The 27,035-nt window shown below is 34.4% G+C and overlaps 1 protein-coding gene across 8 annotated transcripts in view; it reads right to left on the bottom strand.

Moving 5' to 3' along the window:
• Positions 1-443: 443 nt before the first annotated feature.
• ITGB8 (integrin subunit beta 8) overlaps positions 444-27,035 on the bottom strand; it is a 79,959-nt gene continuing 53,367 nt past the window's right edge. For 7 of the 8 annotated variants that reach the window (XM_055314491.1, XM_055314485.1, XM_055314486.1 and 4 more), the window contains 9 exons: positions 24,866-24,961; positions 21,952-22,041; positions 18,005-18,139; positions 15,072-15,477; positions 10,592-10,817; positions 8,950-9,056; positions 5,808-5,971; positions 5,604-5,713; positions 444-4,954 (listed from right to left, as the gene is read on the bottom strand). In XM_055314491.1, coding sequence (XP_055170466.1) covers positions 4,909-4,954; positions 5,604-5,713; positions 5,808-5,971; positions 8,950-9,056; positions 10,592-10,817; positions 15,072-15,477; positions 18,005-18,139; positions 21,952-22,041; positions 24,866-24,961 — 1,380 coding nt within the window. In that variant the 3' untranslated portion in view covers positions 444-4,908. Of the gene's footprint in view, positions 5,714-5,807; positions 5,972-8,949; positions 9,057-10,591; positions 10,818-15,071; positions 15,478-18,004; positions 18,140-21,951; positions 22,042-24,865; positions 24,962-27,035 lie in introns of all 8 variants that reach the window. The other variant, XM_055314487.1, reaches the window with a different exon arrangement.

Raw genomic sequence — 27,035 nt, 5'->3', positions numbered from 1 at the left:
AAATGCCTGATTATCTTTTAACTAATTTTTCAGTTCTCTATAATTTAGATATTCTTTCTGTTTCCACTTTTGGGCAGATATTAAAAGGGAAGAGGGAAATTTGGATGTCCTCATATCTTTATCATTGGCTCTGCAACTTTCTAGGAAAAAGTAGTAGCTTTTTGAAATTATGTAATTAATGTCCTCTACCAATGACAATGTATGGATATTATTACATTTCCTTGTATGAAAATGTGGTATTGTCTGGCAGCTCTGAGGGTCATGTAACACACAATGGTAAACAAAGAAGCATTCTGTGCATTCTTAGATCTTTACGTTTTTATTTTAAAACATAAAATTTCATATTAATTAATACCTACTTTTAAACAGAATGATGCATTAATTAAATGCCTTGTCATAACTGTTATAAGCTCTGTTAGAAAAATAAACATCTCACAACAAACTACAGTGTCAGCTCTTTAATAAATACATAAAACAGAAGTTAGTAGTCAGTCAGAATTACATGAACAGGTTCATAGTATATTTTCTGAAATTACCCCCCAATTTTCTGCGTCACTTAAGGCAGTTTAACTATGTATAGTTCAAAGCCAGAAATGATAAGAAACTTGTTTATTGAGAATTCGTTTCTTTCATAAAAGTTATTTTATATTCAAATATTTTAATTTAAAAATACACTCTATATTAATTTTTTACAAAGGCTCAACTTGTTAAATGAAACAAAGAAGGTTATATTCCTGATAATTTAAAAATATTTCTAAATTATTTTTTCAAATGTTTAATAAAAACCTTTAATGAAGTAGCTGGTAAATGTAAAATAGTTTTAAAGTTATGTTAAATACACACAAAATGAATTTCTATATTATGTGCAAATTTATATTTTCTTATAATTTAGAATTAAAATATTTCATATTCAATATTCTTAATAAAATTTATGTACCATGAATTTTGTCATTGTGGGGAGTTCTTATCAAAATCACATTTATCTGTGGTAAGGTGTAAAGTCAGTAAATGTTCTTTACAAAAATCACACATTTTCCATCCTTGATAACTGCAGTTTTTTTTTTAATATTATTGGATTAAATACTTTTAACTGAAATAGGTCACAGAGGTTGGAAATCTGATTAATAGAGTTAGCTTACAATGATAGATTTTATGCAGGAAAGTATGCCAGGTAGATAAAAAAAAAAGTAGTGTTATTACCCTCAGGTATTTCATTAACAGCTGCCCAGATAGCTGAACAATTGTTTCATATAACTCAAATAAGTTAAATATGCAGTTTTATGACAATCATTACATGGCATTGAAAGTAAATTTATTAAAGCCAAAATAAAAATCAAACAAAAGGGCAGAAATGAGAAAGATGAACAAAAAACAGAGAGGACTTGAAGGGAAAGGTTTTTCCTACAGTACTAATTGGTTGTATTATATTTTTCTTCTGTCATTGACATAAGACATACAAGATGCTACAAAATCTAATTATGATGGTTTCATATATTTTTCCAGTTAATTCTGTTTAAAAGTGAGATGATCATACGAAAGTATGTTTTAGAAAGGAATAAAAAGATTAAAAATTTGTTTGCAAAATTAGGAGAAACCCACTCATTCTTGTCAGTTAAGTTAGGTTTGCTGAAATCATAGCCACTAGCGTAAAGTATACAGAGGAAGATGAAAGAGCTTTTATAACCTAAAGGTCTGTAAGATCTGAGCTCATAATCAGACAGGCTCCTTGATGAGTTGTGTGTAATTCAGTTGTACTGAAAATTGACTTCACACATTATCATAAATAGGTTCTCAAATATTTATAAGAAAAGGAATGTCCCTATTCTCATGAACATTTAAAGATGAATTAGTGTAATATTTATTCAAGTACAACTTCAAACACTGCATCTAAGATGCCAATGATTGCAAGATACACCATAATTTTAGAGATGTGAAATTGAAAAGTAGATGTCTTAGAATCAATGAAATATGAGTATGTATAATCAGTTACCCATAATAAATTTGCCAGAGTACTATAAAAGAAAAAGGAAATTATCTAAAAGAATGCTTGTTCTATTTTTTCTGAAAATATATCTCAGTTTGCATTGCATTAAATGGAATTCTTAAGGTCAATATAAATAAGAATAGTTGTAAATTAAATATTGAATATATAAAACAGATTACAATATGCTTATGATTGAATTCCCAAGTAGCTATATTTCACTCAATACTTTTATTAAAGATACAGATCTTAAATCCTTTAGATCTGAAAGAAGCTCAAATGGTTGTGAAAATTATAAATTCTTAGTTTTTAATGGGTGTGTCTTGGTTCAGTTGCATGATGAATTTTGAAATCATTAAGAGATGTTTGGAAATGAAGAACTTCATTAAACCATTATATTGAGTTATTTTTCACAATTAGCCTTATTGGGCTTAGAGTTGTAGGGCAATCTCTTAGGAAAAGTGAGTATGAAAACTAGGAGTAAGGAAAAGAAGGACAAGTCATTAAGTACAATTTACTATACCATGTATCAGAGGAATATAATTCTATGGAGAAATATTTTCATAGTTCATCATAATCATATTTCAGTGTCTCATGGATGCCTGTTGTCATACATAAGAATATCTTTAATGGGATTAAATATATATTTAAAAAATTTATGTTACCTATTATAAAGTGTTGTACTTGATGCATCCACTAATTATAATTTCGGGTTGAAAAATTTGCCTCCAAAGAAATCTATTCTGTTAACCTTAGATTTTTTTTTGTATCCTTATAAACCAAAGCTATATTGAACATTCAGTACATAATCAGATTTTTAGTAAATTTTTGAGGCTTGCAGAGAATGTCTATGACTTCATACATATTAATGTTTAAAAAAAGATATGAAATGTTTATAAATCCACATATGCTGTGGTGTAAAGATGTCCCCAGAGAAATAAAATGCATACATTTATATTGTAGTGTATATATGGCACATTTCTAAATCATTACATACTTTACGGCACAAAAATGCTATCGTACCAAAAGTGTTGTTCAAGTTCTTTGTTAACTATTTAAAATTTCATTATTTATTTAATATCATGAATCTCAGGAGGCTCCTATGGTCATATTAGTTGAAAATAGGCTCTATTTACATAAATTATTTAATCTAAGAATAAGAATACCCTGTTTTCCCTTACCTGTTAATTCTTACTAGTCAAATATTAATTCTCTTCTTATAAGCCATTTTACAGGAAAATATCCATTATTCAAGTAAAATATAAGCTCTAGACTCTTTAAGAATTAGGTCTTTAAGTAAAGAAAGAAAGCACAAGATATCACAAGCATAACTACAATCATCATCAAGCATTGAACTGCTTATCAGGAAGTTTGTCTTTTCCTATAACAGCCTTGGTCCATTATATTAGTGCAAACTAGTGAAAGTATAAAAATATAAACCCTTGATTTTTAAGGGTTTCATTTTATTATGCTCCTTTGGATAATTCATTCCACATGGAGATTAGTTTACGAATATTATAATGTTCATTTTTTAAATTGTCAGTATTTTAATGAATGGATGATTTCCACTTTTTCCTTTTGGAGAGCTATTAGGTATCCGTAATTTTCTTTTTAAAATGGGTACTGTGTGTGACAGGCAGCCCAAAAAATATGATTTTTACATTATCCCTGGTGTTCAAAGGTATCTTACACAAGTGAGTCACAGTACTGAATTATGTCAATGTCCCCAATCTCATTAGTTCAACTAAGCATCATAATTGCTTGGCTATAGGGGACAGTTATTGGAGCTGCTGTGCTTGTTTGCTCCAGAACAACTTATTATATGCTTTTAAATCCTCTTTGGGGTAAAATATGGGGTGGGGTTAAAATGCAAATATCTGGCATTTCTTCAAGTGCTGGAAGACAGCAAATTTGGGAAGTTAATTATAAAACATTTTAAACAAATTCCTTTGTTTTCATAGGCAAAGCTCTGTACTACACAAAGGACTATTGGACTTCTAGCCAATAAAATCAGACTGAATATGTCTGTAGGGTTATGGTAATTGTGAAGAAGTTTCCATTGTGGAAGATAGACGCTCATGGCCTCTGATTCAAGCTCTCAGGCTGAGCACTGCACAACTCACAGGCTTGTGGTGTGAATAGATTTCCCTGTAGTTAGGCCATGCTGCATTCTCTTAGAAGCTATCAGGTAGGATTGGAAGCCAGTCATGGAATTCAATTTGAGTTACTCTTTTTTGCTTTATTTTGAAATTTTCTCATGCCCATATACTCAAGACTTCAATGAATCACATTTAAAAATACTTCCAATCAAAGATTTTAAAGATTCAAGAGGTAGCATGATATTGTACAATGTTGTACAATGAACACTAGCCTGGCAATAAAAAGAAGTTCTCTTCAAATGCTGCCACTTAATCATTTGGGTGTTTTTAAAGATACCATTTAAATTTTCTGAGCCTTGGTTCCCTGACTAACTAAAAGGCTGAATTAGCTTATTTCTAAGATATTGTCTATCCTCCTCCAATTGTATATGTTTAAAATTCTGGTGAGTATGGTTGAGGTGATTCAGGGAAAGCATTCCTTAGGCTGCACTGAAGAGTGAAAATAGTATCGCTTAATATAGCTTTTAATTTGAAAAATGCTAGTATCTACTTGGAGTATATATCTGAGAGAACTCACTAAAAAATGTGGCACTTTGCTTGAGGCAGAGTTTCGAAACACCTTGTGATCTTCAACCTGATGATTAGACAAGTGAAATGGTGAAGCATCCAGTTTTTCAGGTAAGATCAGTAAGACTCCACATCTGCACACAATGAAGCTGTTCAGGTTTTGATGTTACTTTACAGTGTCCCTTATTAAACATTCAGCTTTTAAAATCAGTATTCTAATAAAGTGACATTGTATTACTAGGGTTTTATGGCAGTAGTAACTTAGCACTTATTTAATCCAGTCATCTGTGACATATATAAACTTATCCTGTAAGAAAGAAAAAAATATAAAGGCAAAGAGAGAATGTTGGAATTAGTATCTGTAAGAAGCAGAAAACATAAACACATGCATAACACTACACAGTTTCAGAAGCAATATCCCTTAAAATTAAGGTTTTATCTACTAACCTCTTGAATAAGTGAAACACTAACCATTTATTCATCTAGATGTTTTTATCTATTCACTGCCAGTTGTTGAAGTGTTTGGCAACAGCAGTATAACTGCTTTTTATTTTTTCATCCACATGTGTGGTGTGGGGATTACTGTACCCTTGTAGTGACACAGCATTGTCTCTGGGAAGCGTAGGAATGGCAGGTACCTGTAAAGTGTAATCAGTGCTCTTCAGATGATCTACATTCTATGCTGATCTAAATAAGTTATATATTACAGTAAAGTGCTACAATGACACTAGTCTCAAACAGTAGTAAGACACATTTTTCTCTGAAAAATTGAGCAGCAAAGTGAGTCACATGATGATAAGGATGCTTGTCAGTCTTCATTCAAGTGGACAACCAGCAACCAGCATGATCTAGAACAGTTTGTCTCCTCCTGTGACTTCTAAAATTAAAATTTTTAGGAGCAATTATTAAAAATCCAGTTTCCCATAAAATACTTTTTATCTTTTTAGAAGTTGCACCTGAAAGTTTCATGAGCATTTAACTTGCTGATATCCATTTTTATTTCTTCAGGTTTCTCACGTCGGTAGGTTACTGCTCTTGTGCAAACGCTTTGCAGAATCAACTTGTCCTTGATGGAGAAAAAATATTATTAATTAACAATCTAAATATTGGAAGTAGACAATGACATACTGATCGTAATTGCTTTTTTAAAATTCACTGACCTTTTTTGAGGCTGACACCCTATAATCCGCCGAGGACTTAATTTTATTACTATTCCATTGTAGTATCACCTGTCTAATGATAAGGACTTTAAGCAACCCAATCAAGAATGTAACTATGAAGATGATGAAAAATATTCTTAAATAGCTTGGACTAGAGAAACATTCTGTAATAAAGCAAATAAATAAATGTATTAAAAACTGGAATGAGTAAATCAAAGGATTCTAACAAGCAAACAATGTTCTCCATCTCAATTAATAGAACAAGAGATATTTGCAAATCTACGTTTTCAAGACAGAAGAATGTTATTACTATTGATTCAAAAAGTAAACTGTCACTTTATTACACATTTATTATTAAAATATTTCCAAAAGAAAACTTTTGGATAATAGCCACAATATTCAAAAATATTGTTTATTTGCAGCTTGATTCTTTAATTTTACTAACTGGAATGTGTCCAAATTCCTTAAACAAATACAATTTTATCTGTGGCAGAGAGGGGCAGTTTTTGTGGTGTGCATTGTTGATCACTAAGTGGAAAACAGGATTCAGAAATTATTTAACAACTCTATATATTAGCACATGTTTCTCTTGTTATGCTTGGTCTTCATTTGTTGCACATCAGTAATGGAAAATAAAGTAAACAACTGCAGAAGCTAAAATCAGTACCACTTTAATAGATGAGTAAATATTTCCTTTGAAACTGTAGTGTAAATTTCCATTATTATTACATGTAGCCTCTTGGGACAATATGCAAATCTCTTTCCTCAATTTTTATTAATTTAGTTTTTATTTGTCTTTTAACCAAATCTGTCATTTTTTGCTTCTAAAAACTTCACTGTGTATTTTTTTTTTCAAGAACAAATAATTACTAGCTGGAAAAGGAAATACTGCATTAAAAGGAGGAGCATACTAGGTTTTCTGTTTTAGCACTAGACCTTTGGCAAACTCTAGTTGGAAACTCTACAGGCTCTATGGATGCCAGAAGTATTACCCTAATCTAAGAGGAACATTGCACAATATGCCAGTATTCCACAGAATTCACCAGCTGCCCCAGATTCACAAAATTGCCTCCTGGCTTAAAGAGGCATGTGCTTTCTGCCCATTCTCCAGACTTTGGGGACTTTACCTAAATGTCTGAAGGTCTCCCTGAGACAGTCTTTTGGGAGGGGACCTGCCAAAGTTTAGAAGATTACATAGGTAATTTGTGTCTGAATTCCCAGGGAGGACCAAGTATGCTTCTGAATAACCCAAAACGCAGAAATGAGGCAAGGGCTCCTCTCCAAGTGGGAAGGAACACTCAGGGCCCAGTTTTCCTTGGTCAGTGATAAGGTTCCTTGAAAGAAAGGCTAAAGGAAGTCCGAAGGACTACTAATTGAAATAGAAACACCAAATGCAAGTGCAAGTCTCCCGTTGTTATTGGTCTCACACACAGAGAGAATCCAAGATGCTCTTTTTAAAGGTGGTGCCCTTAGAGTCTTCCACAGTGACCTTCAGGTGTGTGACAAGCACGCCTTTCATCCTGACAGACTGTCCTTTCTCTTGGCTGACTTAGAACTAGTCAGTCAGCTAAAGCCGATCCTTAAAGGGGACACGTGGTTTGATCCCACTTACTGGCTTCTTGCCTAGGAGGAGCTTAGCCAGAAGACCAGAACTTCACCCTTTAAGTGTGATTGAGTGGATAGATAATAGAGGTGGCTAACAAATGCTCTTTCCTGCTCTTTCTACCATAGTTGTGAAGGGGAGGGGAGCCCCCTAGCTTCCGATAAATTTTACAAATATTTCTAATGGGTTAGGATAGAGAACATTTTCAGGCTCAAATCTCCATGAATTTTAAATGTCATTTTGCATAGCCAAACATTTAGCCTCTGCCATGACTCCCATCTTAGTTTAGGTCAAGCAAGGGCTTTTCCTAAGGAGCTTTAAGGGAATACTTTATGTAACCACACTTAGGTCAGAGTAGGTTTGTTTACTTAACATAATAAATGACATGTTGACAGTAAGGGCTCTATTTATTAGAAAAGGCACTTGGCTTTCTGGAGTGATTGCTGCAGCCCCAGCTGGCAGCACATGGGCTTTTTGCAAAGCCAAGTTCGTTATGGGCTAAGATCAGTGTGTAATGCAATGGAAGAAGGAAACAAAACTGGAGAAAGTTTATTCTTCTGTGCAGTGTGAGAGCTGGAATTATCTTTACAGGTCAGAGGAGAGACTAGAAGTAATAGTAGCAGTAGAAATGTTTTCAAAGAAGACATAATTTCAAGCTTAATTTCCAATTCATATATACTTTACCACCTTAACACCTGAGCAAAGTAGGGTACTGGCTTTTGGCTTCTAATGAATTTTTGTCTTAAAATGGTCTGAACACAGCTTTCACATGTTTTTCTCATTTGCTTTTTCTTTTAATTCACATCTTTCTTTCATGTTCACTGATTCATTTAATCTCCTACAATTCCTTAAGGTTGGTATTATTATCTCCATTACAGATGAGGAAACTGAGACCCTGGGAAATTTTGTAAGAGGTCTGATATTTCTTATCCATTAATGTCAAGGGAAATGGATTAAGCCAACGTCTTCAAATTAAAAGTTTCATGCCCTTACCATTTATGCTGCTTTTATAATCATTCACCCCTAAATTATATTTATATCAGAATGAAAAATACCAAAAAAGAATGGCCCTTTTTAAGTTACACATTTTTCAAAAGCAGATCATTGCTACTTAGAATTTTTGGCTTCACCTGAAACATAAAAGTAAATTTTGGTTTTAAATGAGGAACTTTGTAACTGGAAGCAAGGTTGGGTTATGAAAGATAATTATGGTTCCATAGTTTATCCATAAGGGTGAAATGGATTCAACATAGGAAATTTCCATTCTTGGCTCACTGAGGCCTCTGTAGAAAATCTACTTGGTGTACTTCCACAGGGGGGCACAGCACGAGAATTTAGCTGGATAACTGAGATGGAAGAAGTAACAATTCAACCAAAATATGGCAAATATACTCAGCGGCTTTTTATAGAGTACCATCTCTGGAAGACTGAGAACACTGAAGCAGTTAGTCCTTTCTTTAGGATGACTGATTATAGGCTCTTTGGGGGAATGTGATTCTCTACAGATACTCTTCAGTGCTTTATTAAGCTTTGATTTACCTGATGTTTGCTCCATATAATGCTGTTCCATAAGAGCACATGAGGTTTTACAACGATCAAGTATAGCTTGAGACAGGTTGTGAGGGTGAAGGCATTGCACACAATTCCTGTAAGGAGGAACAGAAATGAAACATTTAATCTTTGTAATGGTTGTAGTCCATAGTATTTTCTGCAAGAAATAAAATATCAAAATAGAACAGTTCTGCTTTAGGACAGGAGTCTTGTAAAACTGGGAAAGAAAGCCATGACATTTATTTATAATACTCATTGAATTTAATACCATGGCAAAATATAACCACTATAAATATTTTAATAATGTATAAAATAAAAATAATGAATTTTCTGTATTGAGAAGAAAAATATCCAGGAAATGCACAGATACTTTTTTTTGTTTTAAAGATTTTATTTATTTATTCATGAGAGACACAGAAAAAGAGAGAGGTAGAGACACATGCAGAGGGAGAAGTTGGCTCCTTGCAGGAAGCCGATGTGGGACTCGATCCCAGGACCCTGGGATCACACCCTGAGCCAAAGGCAGACAGACGCTCAACCGCTGAGCCACCCAGTCATCCCAACATAAGATACTTTCATCACAGATAAAACTTACAAAAATATTTTAGAGAATAAATGTTATACTATTAGAAAGGTTTAGCCATGAATACAAAGTTCAAATTTCAATTGGTTTCACTAGAAGTAACTCCAACATTATGTTTAAGTAGTGCATTTCCAAGAGAGTTACATAAATTACTATTTATTACTAATTTAAAATTTTTTACTTGAGCTACCAAGCTGGGAAAGTGAATGTCTTAAAAAATTTGAATAAAACAAATTGGAAGGCACAGTGATGTTTAGAGTAGTGATCTTTGAACATGCTCTAATTGTTCCTGGGAAAAACAACAGTGGCACAAACAGCAATGTCACCTTCATTTAACATACCACTTTTTACTTATCCATCACTTATTCCAGAGTTGCTTCACAGCTGCTATCATTCTTTATTTTTAAAATAATTTTTCAAAAACTTGAAAAATCCAGTAATAATAGCTAACATTTATTCTAGGATTATTATGCACCAAGTGCAAATATTGGGGGTTTTGTTTGTTTGTTTGACCTAAATTATCTAACTTAATTCTGTCACAGAACTATAGCAGATATTATTAATAATCGTCATTTCCAATATCAAGAAACTGAGGCACAGAGATTTCAACAATGTACCCCAGATCGAAGAGCTGATTGATAGTAAGCTGGGGAGTAGGCAGCTTTTAATCCTCATGCTGTACACCTAAAGCCTTGATTAAACAAGGTTATACATCAGTTATATCTCAATAAAGCTGGGAAAAAATAACAATGAATACTGAGTATTACTCTTTAAAACAACAAACCCATTTCTAAAAAGCTGTGAATGTCCAGAGTGAATGTCCAGATCAGTTCTGATGCTTTTACAGCTATCTAGTGACCAAAAGTAAGTTTTGGAATGTAAGTTTTCTAACTCCTAAACTCTCCATTCAGTTCTTTTTTAGCATGATGATAACAACTTACTTGGTTGAGAAGATTCAGCAACTTCTAAGATTAAGGAAGGCAAAATAGGATGAACATAGCTATAATGAAGGACTGCTTTATGTATATTTGGAGTTGGAGAACATACCAGTTTTCACTGCAGGCTGTGTGACACGTGGGGCAGTGTTCACAGAAGCGGCCAATGCTCCCAGGATCGGTGCACTCACACCTGCCACATACACATGTACCTCTTCCACTACACACTTGGCCCTTTGGATTGACACAGTGCTGGGCTGATGCTGACGGGCACTGGCACCGATCCCCTTCCCAGCCACTGAAGCACTGGCATCTGCCCGCTTCACACTCGCCATGCCCTGCAACAGACACTCCAGGACCTAAGTTATTGGGGCTGCTGACTTTGTGTAGTGTTTCCAAACATAAATTCCCCTCCCATATCCATGGAAACACACCAACAGTCAAGTGAATGGAAACAGCATCATTTTCTATTCGTCTTACAAGAACAGTGCTAGTGTTTAGGAGGGTCTATTTTCAAAGCTGTTCTGTTGTCAATAATCTCCTGATGCTAATCTTTTGTGGGGACTGTTGTGACATCTGCCTTGATGCAGTGGCTGCTTGGACACTTGAAGGTCACTGTACATTCAGTTTTATATTCAGTTTTAAATGAAAAACACACAAATATAAAAAAGCTACAAAGGCTGAAATAATGTTAATTGCCTGTTTTAAAATCTGAAGAACAAGAGTATTTGATTAATAGCTTCCATAATTTATTCTTTTGGTCTCTCATTATTGCTAAGGGCCTGGGATAATTTTGGTCTGTGAGGCAAACAAACCCTTCTAGTACTTCAGTTCTGCTAGTGCCATTTTGAAGATGAGATCTCTGGAGAAGTTGAACTAATCCTTTCACATCTTTAGGACATTATTTAGCAGGTTAGAAGGGCATGTCCTAAAATATGCTGTGAGCTGTTATTAGTTTGTAAATGAGAGAAAGCAAGGTGGATTGTGTGTGCGTGTGTGTGCGCACATGTGTGTGTGGGTGCATGCAAACATACACTTGTGTGTTGGGGTTGGGGTCATGCATGCAGACAAATGAGTTAAGGAGAAACACTGGTTACATGTACTTAAATGGATTTTAGACTGCAGGAAGCATCTAAAATTTAATATGCTCATGTGAATTAGAAATCTTCTAAAGGGAATATATATTACAGGATTACATGGTATTTCTCAAGCTTATTTGGCTAGACTTTTCCTTCCTTCCTTCTTTTGCTTCCTGGCCTCATCCCTCCCTCGTTCCCTTCCTTATATTGAGAAGCACATCACATGGTAACTATTTCACAGAATCTACTGTTGGACCAACTCAACTGCTAATGTAAAACTAATGAGGTCCAGGCCAAACAAATGCCTGCCAGACCCTGTTCCCTATATGTAGGCTGCACGACTAATCCTAGCCAGCTGACCTGTGAACATGTGTTTTTATTCTCAAAGGAGACTAGTGAAGAAAATGTTTGTCAACCTACAGTTTGCATTTATAATTTATACACAAATAATTCAAAGCAGATTTTCAACTGCCTGTGGGCTAGTAGTATAGTCATATATAAGGGCTAGTACATTGGTTTTTGATATTTAACTATAAATAGAGACTGGAATTCTCAATGTATTTCAAGCTTCTTTGACAGATTAACAGTTGTGGGATATGAGAATTCCACCTGTAATCCATTCTACCAATGATGCTAGGTACAGCAGAATAAATATTTGGCATATAAAATATTCTGTGTATATAATAAAAAGGCAATTCTCCATTACATGTGATACAGGGCAAATTTCTAGTTTACACAAGAAAATCTGTATAGAAATTTTGTATAGGTTTGTTACTTTCCATATGGTTATAACAGGAAATATATCAGTTAATCAATAATTTAATATTTGCTTACCAAAATGCAAACATTAAAAGGGTGCTTTGACAATAAGTGGATTTAGCACACTGTCACAGAAAAATTAAGTCATTAAAAAACAATATTTTCTATTAAATTTAAATGTTGCACAGATTTTCTAACCTCTAGGTGGCAGTAACTAAATTAGCCAAAAAATACTTTTGATATTTTTGTTTTAAATTATTTCATTTTTAAATGTAGTCTGCATGTGGCCTCTGGTACTAATCTTCTAGATTACTTATGAAACCAGCATTTTCTTGGAGAATGCTATCCTTTGATAATTCTGTTGCTGGCATTGTTCCAAAAATAAATTGGAAAGGTTTAAATTATTACAAATTTATAATCCCATCTATAATAATGCATTAAGAATTTTCCAATGAATGGAAACTATGTTTTCATGGCTCACTGTCCTCTGAGCAAGCTGGAGGGAGTGACCACTTATGAGAATGAATCAGATCTTTCTTTTTTTTTTTTAGAAGGAGAGAAAGAATCTTTTTTTTTTTTAATTTTTTTTTATTTATTTTATGATAGTCACACACACACAGAGAGAGAGAGAGAGAGAGAGAGAGAGAGAGGCAGAGACACAGGCAGAGGGAGAAGCAGGCTCCATGCACCGGGAGCCTGATGTGGGATTCGATCCGGAGTCTCCAGATCGCGCCCTGGGCCAAAGGCAGGCGCCAAACCGCTGCGCCACCCAGGGATCCCTGAATCAGATCTTTCTAGAAGAATACTCTGATTATAGAAAACCTGCCAGACGCCGAAAGGGACAGAGGGCCAGAATACGTATTTGAACAAATCCTAGCTGAAAACTTTCCCAATCTGGGAAGGGAAACAGGCATTCAGATCCAGGAAATAGAGAGATCCCCCCTAAAATCAATAAAAACCGTTCAACACCTCGACATCTAATAGTGAAGCTTGCAAATTCCAAAGATAAAGAGAAGATCCTTAAAGCAGCAAGAGACAAGAAGTCCCTGACTTTCATGGGGAGGAATATTAGGGTAACAGCAGACCTCTCCACAGAGACGTGGCAGGCCAGAAAGGGCTGGCAGGATGTATTCAGGGTCCTAAATGAGAAGAACATGCAACCAAGAATACTTTATCCAGCAAGGCTCTCATTCAAAATGGAAGGAGAGATAAAGAGCTTCCAAGACAGGCAGGAACTGAAAGAATATGTGACCTCCAAACCAGCTCTGCAAGAAATTTTAAGGGGGACTCTTAAAACTCCCCTTTAAGAAGAAGTTCAAGTAACTCTGAACGTGAATGGGCTTAATGACCCCATCAAAAGGCGCAGAGTTTCAGACTGGATAAAAAAACAGGACCCATCTATTTGCTGTCTACAAGAGACTCATTTTAGACAGAAGGACACCTACAACCTGAAAATAAAAGGTTGTAGAACCATTTACCATTCAAATGGTTCTCAAAATATACCCTAAAAACTACAGAACACTTCTGAAAGAAATTGAAGAAGACACAAAGAGATGGAAAAATATTCCATGCTCATGGATTGGCAGAATTAATATTGTGAAAATGTCAATGTTACCCAGGGCAATTTACACGTATAATGCAATCCCTATCAAAATACCATGGACTTTCTTCAGAGACTTAGAACAAATTATTTTAAGATTTGTGTGGAATCAGAAAAGACCCCAAACAGCCAGGGGAATTTTAAAAAAAGAAAACCATATCTGGGGGCATCACAATGCCAGATTTCAGGTTGTACTACAAAGCTGTGTTCATCAAGACAGTGTGGTACTGGCACAAAAACAGACACATAGATCAATGGAGCAGAACAGAGAACCCAGAAGTGGACCCTGAACTTTATGCTCAACTAATATACGATAAAGGAGGAAAGACGATCCACTAGAAGAAAGACAGTCTCTTCAATAAATGGTGCTGGGAAAATTGGACATCCACATGCAGAAGAATGAAACTGGACCACTCTCTTGCACCATACACAAAGATAAACTCAAAATAGATGAAAGATCTAAATGTGAGACAAGATTCCATCAAAATCCCAGAGAAGAACTCAGGCAACACCCTTTTTGAACTTGGCCACAGTAACCGGAGAAGGACAAACAGTGTATGTTCTCACTCATTTGGGGAATATGAATAATAGCGAAAGGGAATATAAGGGAAGGGAGAAGAAATGGGTGAGAAATATCAGAAAGGGAGACAGAACATAAAGACTTCTAACTCTGGGAAATGAACTAGGGGTGGTGGAGGGGGAGGAGGGTGGGGGGTGGGGGTGAATGGGTGACGGGCACTGAGGGGTACACTTGACGGGATGAGCACTGGGTGTTATTCTGTATGTTGGTAAATTGAACACCAATAAAAATTAATTTATAAAAAAAAAAAAAAAAAAAGAAAACCTGCCAGATATCATCAGTAATTTCTTTTTCTGGGTATATATCTTTACAAGATCAAGGCATACTTGAGAATAACACTTAATTTTTAGTTTTCATTTTGAAGTATTTCCTGTGCAAAATAATTTAAAATATAAATAGCAGAATCATGTGTGATAAATCTGTTGCCATGCCCTGATTTCATAGAGTTTGAAATTCTGAATATTAAATGCAGATTCAGCATTGGTAATTATAAAAATTTGATTTAAAGATACTTTAACATATGTGCTAGCTTAATAGTAACTAGTAAAAATTACATGTATATATTTATACTTACCAGCACACAGATTTCCATGGTGATATGGACAAGAGAAATCATCCTTTTCACAGTATTTTCCATACACTTTTCCAAACTTAACTTTGTGACATAAACATTTTCCACAAACACAAACTCCTCGTCCACTGCAAACAGGTTGATCCTTGTGTGATTTGCAAGTCTCAGAAGGAAATTGAGCCTCATCAAAATGACATTTATTCTCATTACACTGGAAACACTTGGCATCTAGAAAAATTTCATCTACACACTTTCGTTTAGATCCTCTCCCATCATCACACTGACAGCTGCAGTTTCTGTGTATGTGAATTTTAGTGGTTTCATTGAAACCAATAGGTTTGATTATTGCATAGCTCTTTCCTCCTGTGACATCACATTTTTTCATTGTAACTGTTACATTGAAAAGAACCTAAATGGGGGGAGGGAAAGAAAATATATTTATATGTCCTGATTATTTTTATCGTCACATTATTTATATCTGTTAATGATAGTTTAAATCAATAACATACCATCTTATAGAAATTTATAATACCTGTAAATTATACATGCACTCTTTCATAGGTAGATGTAACATCCCTTTTTAATTTCATTAATGAACTAGAGAGTTAAAGAAAGCAATGACTGCTGCTTGTCTGTATTGTACCATTAAATGAACATGGGTTCAAGCCTATTTGAAATGTCTACTCTACTTCCAATGATTAATTGATGTCCTCTGCTGATTTCTTAGCAAACTTGAGAGGGAATGACTATTTTAAAAATTAAGACCTTAAAATGTGGAGTTACTGAATATTTGGCACAAGAGATATATCAAATAAACTAAAGGACTACTGCTGTACTGGTTTAAAACCATGAGATAAGATGTTCAGATGAACAATTTTTTTAAAAAAGATTTTATTTATCTATTTGAGAGGGAAGGGGGGCTGCACATGAGCAGAGCAGGGGGAGGGAGAAGCAGATTCCCCACTGAGCAGTGAGCCTGAAGCAGGCCCCGGGACTGTGACCTGAGCCGAAGACAGATGCTTAACCAACTGAGCCACAGAGGCTCAGATGAACAATTTTTATTTTTTTTCCTATTTTCTGGAGGCCCAAGTGAAATTTTAGGGTTCAATTTTAGTTTATACATAGTGTCAATGAAGGAAACCATGAGGCTTTCTCTGATGTTACTTAAGGAAAAAAGAGTTAGAACTCTCTCAATACATATTTCTCAGTGGAGATGTGAGCCCACAACTAAAGATCTGGGTTGGCAGGAGTTTATTTCCCTTGTGAAATGACAGATCCTGCCAAGTTTTTCCTTTTTCTCTATTTTTTCCTTTTTGTAGGACATGATTGGTTTAATGTGTCTCTGTATCTTTGTATTTGTTAGCCTACCTTACGATCTTCAGGTACTTTTGCAAATATGATTGTATGTTTTTTTCCATGTTAGAATGAGATCCATTAAAACTTAAAAATAATTTGTGGTAGCCTTTTTTGTTGGGGATGGATATACATATGTATGTGTCTCCACTCTGACCAACAGGCCTAGCACAAATACACACATGCACGTGCACACACATGCACACACACACAAGATCTGAAAGATCTAAATTTAGGCTTATATATTACATATATGCATCAGAAATTAGAATCCATTTCATAATAGTAAAATTAATGCAGTTGGTATTATGCTTGAAATGCTTTTTGTCCTTAAGAATGTTAAGGATTAACAGATGTGTAGGATAATGTGGTCATTGCCAAAATTAATAGAGCAAAACTTGGGGTTTATATAATTAAGAGGTCATATGACTCTCTCTGAAAGTCAAACTGTTTATACTACTTAGCTGAAAGTGAGGGGGGAAAGGGATTATAGACAAAGGAAAAGGAAAAAAAAAAAGTAAGAAGTAAGGAAAACCATTCTGCCAAACCTGATTTTGAAAGAAAGAACTACTAAGAGGCTAACCCTTTCTCAGAAACTTTTGCTAGTACAAAGTTTATCTATACTTAATGGAAAATCAAATATAAATATTTTATAAACTGGTATATAGTATCTTTGGAGCAAAATCCATGATTATGTAGAGACCTGCAGAATTAGATACTAGCAATAGTTAATTTCAAATAGCTTGTTGGAGCAACTATACTACCTGCAGGTTCTAAACTTCCCAAGATGGAAAAATACGGCACAGAACTTTAAAGATGAAAAGAAGAGGGATTAGAAATCTTCTAGTCTGAACTGTTCACTTAAAAGTGAGGCAATTGATGCCTCAAGACATAAATGGCTCACTGAAAATCACTGCATCTAATAAGAATTCTTCTGTGTGCTTACTTTCTTTTATGCCAACACTGTGAGAATCCCTATCTCCCCTCGTCCTATTTCCTAACACTGCAATAATCTGGGCCCTTTGTTTTCCACATTTTATCCCTTTCTAGTTAAAGGATACTTCTTTTTTTATTGTTCTTAATAAATTCTTGCACCTCTTCCTAGATTATTATGAGTGTATTGAGACAATAACACAGTGAAAGATTTTGGAGTTCTTAGCCTTTATCAATTGTTCCATCACTCCCATTGTTTTTCTGTGCCTTATTACCTTCAATTTCAAATTTATTCTGATAATTTTCAGATTTGAAACCAAAAAGGTATTATCATCCTAAGTGCAGAGACTACTTATTTGAAGAGATGTGCTTTACTGACATAGAGTGGCTGTCACCCCTACATTTAAAGTTATTATTAAATAAGTATTTAATATAATATGTGTTTATTTAACTTGAGAGTTTGAGAAAATAGTGGAGTTAAAACAAGTAGGAATTTTGGAAAAAGACAATAAAAACCACTTTGAAGGGTGCAAATAAGATCGTTGGAGTCAGTAGTAAATAAGGTTTTCCAGAATGGTTTGATTTTTCTGTGAGAAAACATGCCAGACAACTTAGTTTATTTTAAATGGGAAGAATGTACACCCACGTACTTCGTCATTGCTTGTCACATTTCCACATCCGTCTGTGCCTGGTTTTCGGGTCCCATCTGGACAGATGGCAGTAATATTAAAATAAACTCCTTTTACCTGGTTTTCCACCTGAACTTTCACTTCTGAAATGAGTTTCTGCAGAGACATCATTTTTTAATTGTATATTACAAAAGTTTCAGATGTAAGCAACTAAACAGTCAAGCTTATTAGGTCATTCTAGATTTAATTTTTAACTAAATCAAAGAGTCTATCTCTATAAAAGGATAAATATAGTATTTCCACATAATGATCCAATTATATTTGAGATACATAAGAAATACTGAATGATTATACCATCTTCATTTAAATTGTTCTATTTTTTTGCATAATTCCATGACTGCATTTTGATGACTTAAAGATATTTCTCGCTCAGGCTGTGTTACAAAAATAGTCATTTTAAATCCAACAGTATTTATATTTTGTTATAAAATTTAAAACATTGAGAACACCTATACTGTCAAAGGGTAAATCTTAACAGCTTAAAATCTGGAAACACATTTCTGACATTTACAGCTATTAAATAAACATTTCCATTTCAAACACTTTAGGCTATCATGAAAATACCTTATTGATATGGAATTGAAAGGTAAATTTTGGGGAGGGCATTCCTATACCGTAAGTATTAGAATTACCTGCCTGCTATGGTCCTATAAATTTTCTAAGCATGGCCTAGGATTTCTGTCAAGTCCCTGGGGCTTGATTGTATCAACCAAATTTGTTCTAATCCTTAATACTGAAATGGGACCACTTACTAGACAGAAAACCATTCACTCATTTATTCACTCAGTTATACAGTTACTCAAAAAAAATCTATGTAATGCTTATCATGTATCAAACACACACAAATTTCTAGCACAATCTCTGGTTCCAAAATCCCCAGCTACATTAAATATATACTGAAGATCTGTGTGTATTTCATCTCATAAAACAGAGTCTACCACATGCAAAAATCCTTAACTTGTAAACAAAAGGAAAGAGAAAAGATGAAGTATATACATAAGGAAAGAGTGAATATAGAGAAAAAATTTTTTCTAATGACTTCTAATTTTTTACTTGAGTAAATTTTCATCTTCAACTGTATAATAGATAAAGAGATGTGTGCTTTACAGACTAATAACTGACCATGGTGGTAAATCTAAAAAAATACTTCTTCAAATCAGTAAATTTTATTTGGATTAGATAAGACTGTGTTAGCCACATTTTTAAATCTCCCAGAGAGTACATCCATTGTAATCACTTAATTCAACATTCTCAGCAAACCAACAACTATTTCTAATGGTATGTAAATGGTATTGATAGGGTCAGAAGGAAATTCCTAATACAATAAGTGTTCTCAGTTCACCCTTCTGAAGTCCTTTCTCTTAAAAAGTTAATCTTGTTACACTAATGTTTTTTGCTTAAGCAGAGTGCAAAGACAAATATCTAAAATTTTGCTCAGTTTTGAGATTTAGAAATTAGGCCCCAAACATAATATTCAGTTTCCTTTTTAATATCTAACAGGTAGAGAGGAAGAATTTTTTTATATATATAATTGTTTGTATTCAATATAATTTATTTTTCATTTCTTAATTTCAGCTTATTGTAGTCATGATTTTTATTTAATTTTAATTCTAGTGGTAGTGGAATATAAAGGATAAAAAATAAAATGCAGTCACATTCATCATACACTAAATTTGTGTGTAATTTTATAAAATTCTTAAAAAGGAAGTGCAAAAAATAAAAAATTAGGGTGAAATATGTTTATTCTTTTCTTCCAATGAATTGTGAATTACTTCTGTTGGACTGTGAAGACAAAAAAAATTTCAGAATAATTCTGAAAATATACATATATGTAAAATAATAACAGAATCTCAGCTTAAGGAGATTAGTTAGCTAGGCTAAGTCTTAACTGGATTTATATAGTATTTTCCCCATTGTTTAAGGTTAATCAGAACTACAGTTAGCTAAGGCATTGGATGCTTATCCTGGGAAAATAAAGAACAAAAGCCAAATACTGATGTTCCCTTTCCATTGGTATAGTCTGACACACAGGCAAGTTTGTCAATTTATATTGTTTGGAGTAACAACTGGGTTCATACTATAAAAACTAGGGTTATTTCTATCACTGTACATTCCCTTATTTTGATTATTCCTGGGAACAAACTGCAGATGGGAATGAACTGTACACATTTGATCTTCCTTGATAAGAAGCTCCTCCAGTCCTAATGTTCTTTTGTAACAGTGAGAAATAAAAACAAAGCTGTTGTTCTTTATTTCATCCAATGTAGTTTTCAGATATAGAACAATTCCTTGGCAAACAAAACAAAAGTCAAGATTTATTTTCTTTTAAAAGAATAAAGTTTAAACAAGTCCTTCATTTTCTATCCCATGTCTACTTCCTGACATTCCCTTTTGTGCTCAAGTAGAAGGCAGAAGCTGCAGGGAGGAAATGAGAAGAGAAACCTGAGGTTTCTCACAATGCTTGGGCTACTATGTACACTACTCATCTCTACTGTGTCAAGAAGAGAATCAGAATTTGGGAAGTGAGGCTTTATCAGTGGTCCATAAGTTCCCGGTAGAATAAAGCATATCTTTGATACTATGTAAAAAAAGAAAAGAAAAGAAAGAAAAGAAAGAAAAAAGAAAAGAAAAGGAAAAAAAGAAAAAAGAAAGAAAAGAAAACAGGAACAGGTATTATCACACAGAAGGAAGCACCTGGGGCCTAGAGTTAAGAATGACCTGGGTTCTGATCCTGATTCTGCTGCTTGTTTCACCTTTTGTTACCTTGCTTATCTTCTTTGAGCAAAGAATGGAAGACTAACATCTCCCTTATGGATCCCTTGTATGGATTAAATGAGGTCATATATAGAAAGTAACTGGTTCTCAGTGATATAAAGTAACAATCACAATTGTTACAACACCTTAACAGGGATTATTCTATCCAGGTTTGACCTATACTAATGAGCAGATGTTTCTGTAAATCTTTGTATTTGGGTCTCTTCATGGACTGGGGATAGTGTACAGCTGTCAATTCAACAAAATAGTACACCTCTTCAGGTAATTCTTTTTTTTTTTAAAGATTTTTTATTATCCATTAATTTGAGAGAGTGAGAGAGGGAGAGAAAGAGAGAGAGAGAGAGAGAGAGAGAGAGAGAGACGCAGAGACACAGGCAGAGGGAGAAGCAGGCTCCACGCCAGGAGCCCGACGTGGGACTCGATCCCAGGTCTCCAGGATGACGACCTGGGCCGAAGGCGGTGCTAAACCACTGAGCCACCAGGGACCCCAACAGAGTTGTCTCAGTAATCTATATATTCCAGGTAGTTCATTTTCCCTGAAAGTTTGATGCTTTAGTGTGGATTTATCTTTATGACATAGGAAATTGTGACATTTCTGATAAAAAAAGTATATTCTTTAGCCATGATTTAGTGACTTACTGAACATTTGATTTGGAAGGAAATTCAGATAGCCTCTGGCTCAACATGAGTTTACTGTCAATGAGACAGTGTGGTACAGAAAGCTGAGATGACTTTCCCAAGGTTACATGGTTAGTTAGTGGTAGACCAGGGCTAAATTCAGGATTCTAGTTTTTAACCTAACTTTCTGCCCACTATGCCTCTCCAGATGACAGGACACTAATTTGTATCCTGCCATAGAAATTGGGGTTAAAAATTTTTGTGAAAAAACAAATTTATTTTATTTATTTATTTATTTATTTATTCATTCATTCATTCATTCATTCATGAGAGACAAAGACAGAGAGAGAGAAGCATAGACACTGGCAGAAGGTGAAGCAGGCTTCTCACAGGGAACTCAGTTCGGGACTCAGTCCCAGATCCTGGGATCACAACCTGGGCTGAAGGCAGACACCCAACCGCTGAACTACCCAGGTGTCCCTTCTGTGAAAAAATTATGTGTAATGTATACATACCTGATAGGCATCTATTACCAAATTATTTAAGTTTGCAGCCTTTGATTCTATTTCACCAGCGATGGTGCCAGGCAAGAGGGGTAGAAGATCCTAGAAAACATACAAATAATATTTACTTAATGACAGTAATATACAGTGGTTCAGCAATTAACAAATATTAAAAATTCTTGTAGTTATTAGTGGAAGGTGAGCCATTACATGAATGATAAAATATAAGATACAAGAAAAATATAAGCAACCAAGTAGCGCAGCCAGAACACTTACACCTGAAATGGGAGTGTATTTATATGTGCATGAGCATGTATGTATGCACAAATTACATATTGACCTAAAACCCAATCAGAGTACAGACCAGCATTTCCCAAAGTATCTTGCATATTCCGTGGGACATAGTTATCAAAAGGTTTCTGAGGGCAAATAAGTCTGGAAAGTTTTGCATATGGTTTCTTACAAGTAGATACTCAAAATGCACACTTGCAAAGTAAGGGTTCAGAGAAGTCCTGCAAGTTTTAAATAATCTAGCAGTAATAATAATAATTTGTTGCAGAATTTCTAACATTTTAAAATTACAAAACCCTTTTCTCATGTACCACATATAAATATTTAACAGAACTACTGTTTCACGGAGTGACCTTTAAGATATGTTGGCCCAGACTGGAGCATAAAAAATCATTTTTTGCAAGTGCAAGTTTCATGGAGTGGGTTTTCTTGATGGATGGTACTTATAATTATGGAGAAAACTCTAGGTATTCCTAGTGAGAAAATGAGAATTAGCGTAGGGTTATAGGTTTACCTGAGTTCTAGATGAAGAAAACAGAAGAAACCAGTCTGACTGAAGTAACACATAGCAGAGAAGAACAAAGCTCAAGCAGTAACAAACTGGACAATAATTTGAAATTCAACTATTTTTTTTCTCTTTATAATTTTTTTTAATTTATAATCTCATTCTCTTTTTTTTTCTTCTCAACTTTTTAAAAATTCTAGTTAGTTATCATATAGTGCAATAAAGGTTTCAGGAGTAGAATTTAGTGATTCATTGCTTACATACACTTCCCAGTGCTCATATCAAGTGCCCTCCTAATACCCAACACCCATGTAGCCCATTCCCCACTCACTTCCCTACATCAACCCTCTGTTTGTTCTCTATCTTTAAGAGTCTCTTATGGTTTGTTTCCCTCTCCTTTTTTCTCTCCTTACCCCCATATGTTCATCTGTTTTGTTTTTTAAATTACACATATGAGTGAAATAATATGGTGTTTGTCTTTCTCTGACTGATTTATCTCATTTAGTATAATACACTCTAGCTCTATCCATGGCATTACAAATGGCAAGACTTCATCCCTTTTGATGGGTGAGTAACATTCCAGTGTGTGTGTGTGTGTGTGTGTGTGTGTGTGTGTGTACACACCACTCTTCTTTATCCATTTACCAGTTGATGGACATTTAGGCTCTTTTCCATAGATTGGCTATTGTTGATAATGCTGCTATAAACATCAGGGTGCATGTACCCCTTCAAATCTGTACTTTTGTATCATTCAGATAAATTCTTCATAGTGCAATTCCTAGAGTAACTCTATTACTAACTTTCTGAGGAACCTCCATACTATTTTCTAGATTGGTTGCATCAGTTTGCATTCCTGAAATTCAACTATTAAGTTGAGAGGTTAAGAGCACAGGACTGAAGCTGTTAGGAAAGTTTGGATAAGTATATAACCTCCGTTAATGTGTTTCCTTATCTTTAAAATGGGCTTTAAGTTAATTATACTTCCTCATTGTTATGAGTATTACATGAGTTAATGTTAATAAACTCAGTGCCTGATGATAGTAAGTATTCAATAAGTGGAATCTGTTACTTTGTTAATAAAGTAGTTTGGGCATTTAATTTGGGCTCCAGCCCTACTTCTATGAATATTAATGGTTGTTACATTAAAAAGGGGTTCCATGGTATATCAATTTGGGATTAAAGTTTTGTTGTAGATTTCTAACAGAAGAAGTAGTGTGATTAAAGTAATGCTTTCAGATGAGATATACAGTAGTAAGGTATTGGGGAAGTTGGTGGAGGGAACACCAGTTTTTGTGGCTAATTTAAATAGATTCAAGAATTTGTTGAATCCGAAAGAAAATATAGTTTCTCTGAAGTATCAAAAGAAGTAAAGGACAGTGGGAGTGGAAAGAAGTAGATACCACACAGGCGGTGGAGATCCAGTGAATAGACATGTGCAATGAAAATTAGGGTATACAAACTTCATGAAAATGAAGAAAAGAGTTTCCTGGAAAAAGGAACCTAAAAGACTGTGAAAAGAAAGTAACAGCAGGGTCACAGAAGCAGTTTTTTATTGGGGGGTGGATCCCATGATGCTGCCAGAGTGACATGGCTGCGGGTCTCATCCGGCCTGAAGGATTATGGACAAAACCAACATTATTCTTAGGTAGGCGAGCTCTGTCTGGGTCAGCCATTTTGATGGCTCCTTCTGTTCCTTTATTGGATGACCTAGACCAAATCTTGGTATATCGTTACTATTGAAAACTAAACTGATATTCCTCAACCTAACCTATTATAAGAATATGCCTATGGACCGGAATAGAAGCAAGAGTCCAGACATAAAGGTGTAGTTGAATGTGATCTAAAAAAAGTCACATTCAATCATCAGAATGTAACCTGGTAGAAGTCTTCATTATTGTCACAATCAGTACTACACTAAGTATCAATCCCTACACTTGGTTCTACGTGTTACATACATAGAATTTATATATAAATCCTAATTTTTAGGATAATGTGTGGTATAACATTAGTTAATACATTATTAAATTCAGATTGTACAAAGTACAATAACTTTAGAGTCCTTACCTGGGGATATAAGTATTCTAATTTCAACTACCAATTTTAATTTTTGTATTTTGGGAATTAACATACCTTATACCAGTGAAACTGTTTTCCTTGAACTGCAAAGATGACATTAATGTTGTTGTCTATTAACTTTTCAGAAAGTTGGCCTAGTGAGGGATGTTCCTACAAAGGAAAATGAAGAAAAGAAGGGAGTGAAACTTAATAGCTCAATCCCACAAGTACCCAAACATCTATTATGAGGAAAATCATACGACTGACATAAAAATGCATTGTGTTGGGAAGGATATGGTTTTATTGGAGGCATTTAAATTCCTTAAAAAAATAAGATCAGCATCATAAGGATATTTCCACCTCCCATAAAATCTGTAACTCGGAAAAATGAAGAGGGCTGAACCAACATTGTGCCAAGTATGTTCAGCACCTGTTTAGATTAACATTGGCCTCACAGTGGTATACCTGAAAGATAATGTGCTATCAGAAATAGACACATTAGTGACATTCATATTCTGAAATTCAGTAACAAGTGTTGAAATGCAAATATATGCATGTATAAACAGAAATATATATTCTATATATAACATGGTATAGAATAAACTTTGTTTAAAAGCAGAAAACCTGATATTCAAATCCCAGGTTGTTGCTTTATGACAAAAATTCTACCTCAGGTCCATCCTGTGTAACATGTTAATGGTTTTTGCAAGATTAAAAAGATACCAATTGTATGTGATCTATTTAGTGCAGCTTCTTATATATAGTAAGTGCTCAAAACTAATAGCAATTATCATGATTTTTATTTCCAACAGCTTATACAAAATGTATACAGATCTCTCAACTTATTAGTATACTTAACCTTTTGGCTATGTGACATATTATAAATCTGCTTTACTTTGATAAATAGATCTTATGCAGAGCCAACTGTGACACTCTGGGTGACTGAGAAAGCTGGGGAAGAGTAGAGGAAGGGTACACAATTTAGTAAATATGAGAAAGCTGCCAATTATGGAATGATATCTAAAGTTATATAGTTAGACATAGTACTTGATATTTTTTTCTTTTCATAAGTGCTCTTCCAGAAATTAAAGTGATGATCTCAAATAACAACTTCATAACTAGACACTTCTCAGAGGGATGATGTCATAATTCACCTGGAGTGGTCCTCACCTGTCCATTGGTTGCAAGTTGCAAATGAGGATCATGTGACTGAGCTAATTAGTACCATGTGATTCAAGTTCAAATTACTCTGTAGTTTTTACTCCTCCTTTCACCCTCCAATGCTAATTGTGTTAGGGGAAATGTTGCTAAACCATTTTGATGAACATTTCTGTATTTGGGCAAACTATGTGAACTTAGTAAAAGAGCTAATTTGACTAGTTTCCCTTATAGCCTAAACTCTGAGACCCACGTATTAAACTTACATACAAAAAAAAACAAAAAACAAAAAAATAAACTTACATACATAGATATAAGATAGAGCCTTGTGTTTAAAAATGCTATTGCTATGAGTAACTACTAGGATCTGTTTGTGTCCTCCTCTCCAAATTCATATATTGAAATCCTAACCTTCAAAGTGGGCCTTTGGGAGATGATTAGATCATGAAGGTGGAGTCCTCATGAATGGGATTAGTGTCCTTATAAAAGAGGTCCAGTGGAGAAAGCCACCTTGCTGTTTCTACCATGTGAGGTGGTGGAAATATTACCGCTAGAAGGTGTCATATATGAACTAGAAAGGAGGCTCTCACCAGATCCTGAATCTGCCAGTGCCTTGATCTTAGAGTTTACAACCTCTAGAACTGTGAGGTGTTTTGTTACAGTAGCCTGAATGGACTAAGATAATAACCATAACAAATATGTTTTATTTCTATATAATCTGTTATTGTTGAGGTAGAAAAAATCAAATTTTTATGAACTGCATTAAAATGTGATATGAAACTAATTTATGAAGAGGTTAAAGAAGTATTAGATTTGCATAGGAAAAATTCTGCCCCAAGCAATTCTTAAGAATGTAACTTTAAATAGAAAAACAATTCCCAAAACATAAATTCTGCCAGATAAATTCTTATGCCTTACTCCTAATACTGTGTATACTCTTAAAATAGATTTATAACAGTTTCCATAATGTTAGTAAGTTAAAGAGAACAAATCAAGGAAGGGTAAATCTAGTTGTATTGAAATATTTTTTTAACGGCAACAACTACTTTTGAAATATTTTTGCTTTGACAAAAAATAATCACAGTTT

Source organism: Nyctereutes procyonoides, unplaced genomic scaffold, assembly GCF_905146905.1.
Source record: "Nyctereutes procyonoides isolate TBG_1078 unplaced genomic scaffold, NYPRO_anot_genome, whole genome shotgun sequence".
Taxonomy (NCBI): Eukaryota; Metazoa; Chordata; class Mammalia; order Carnivora; family Canidae; genus Nyctereutes; species Nyctereutes procyonoides.
The sequence above is the reverse complement of the archived record's forward strand: the minus strand, read 5'-3'. Positions and strand labels throughout refer to the sequence as shown.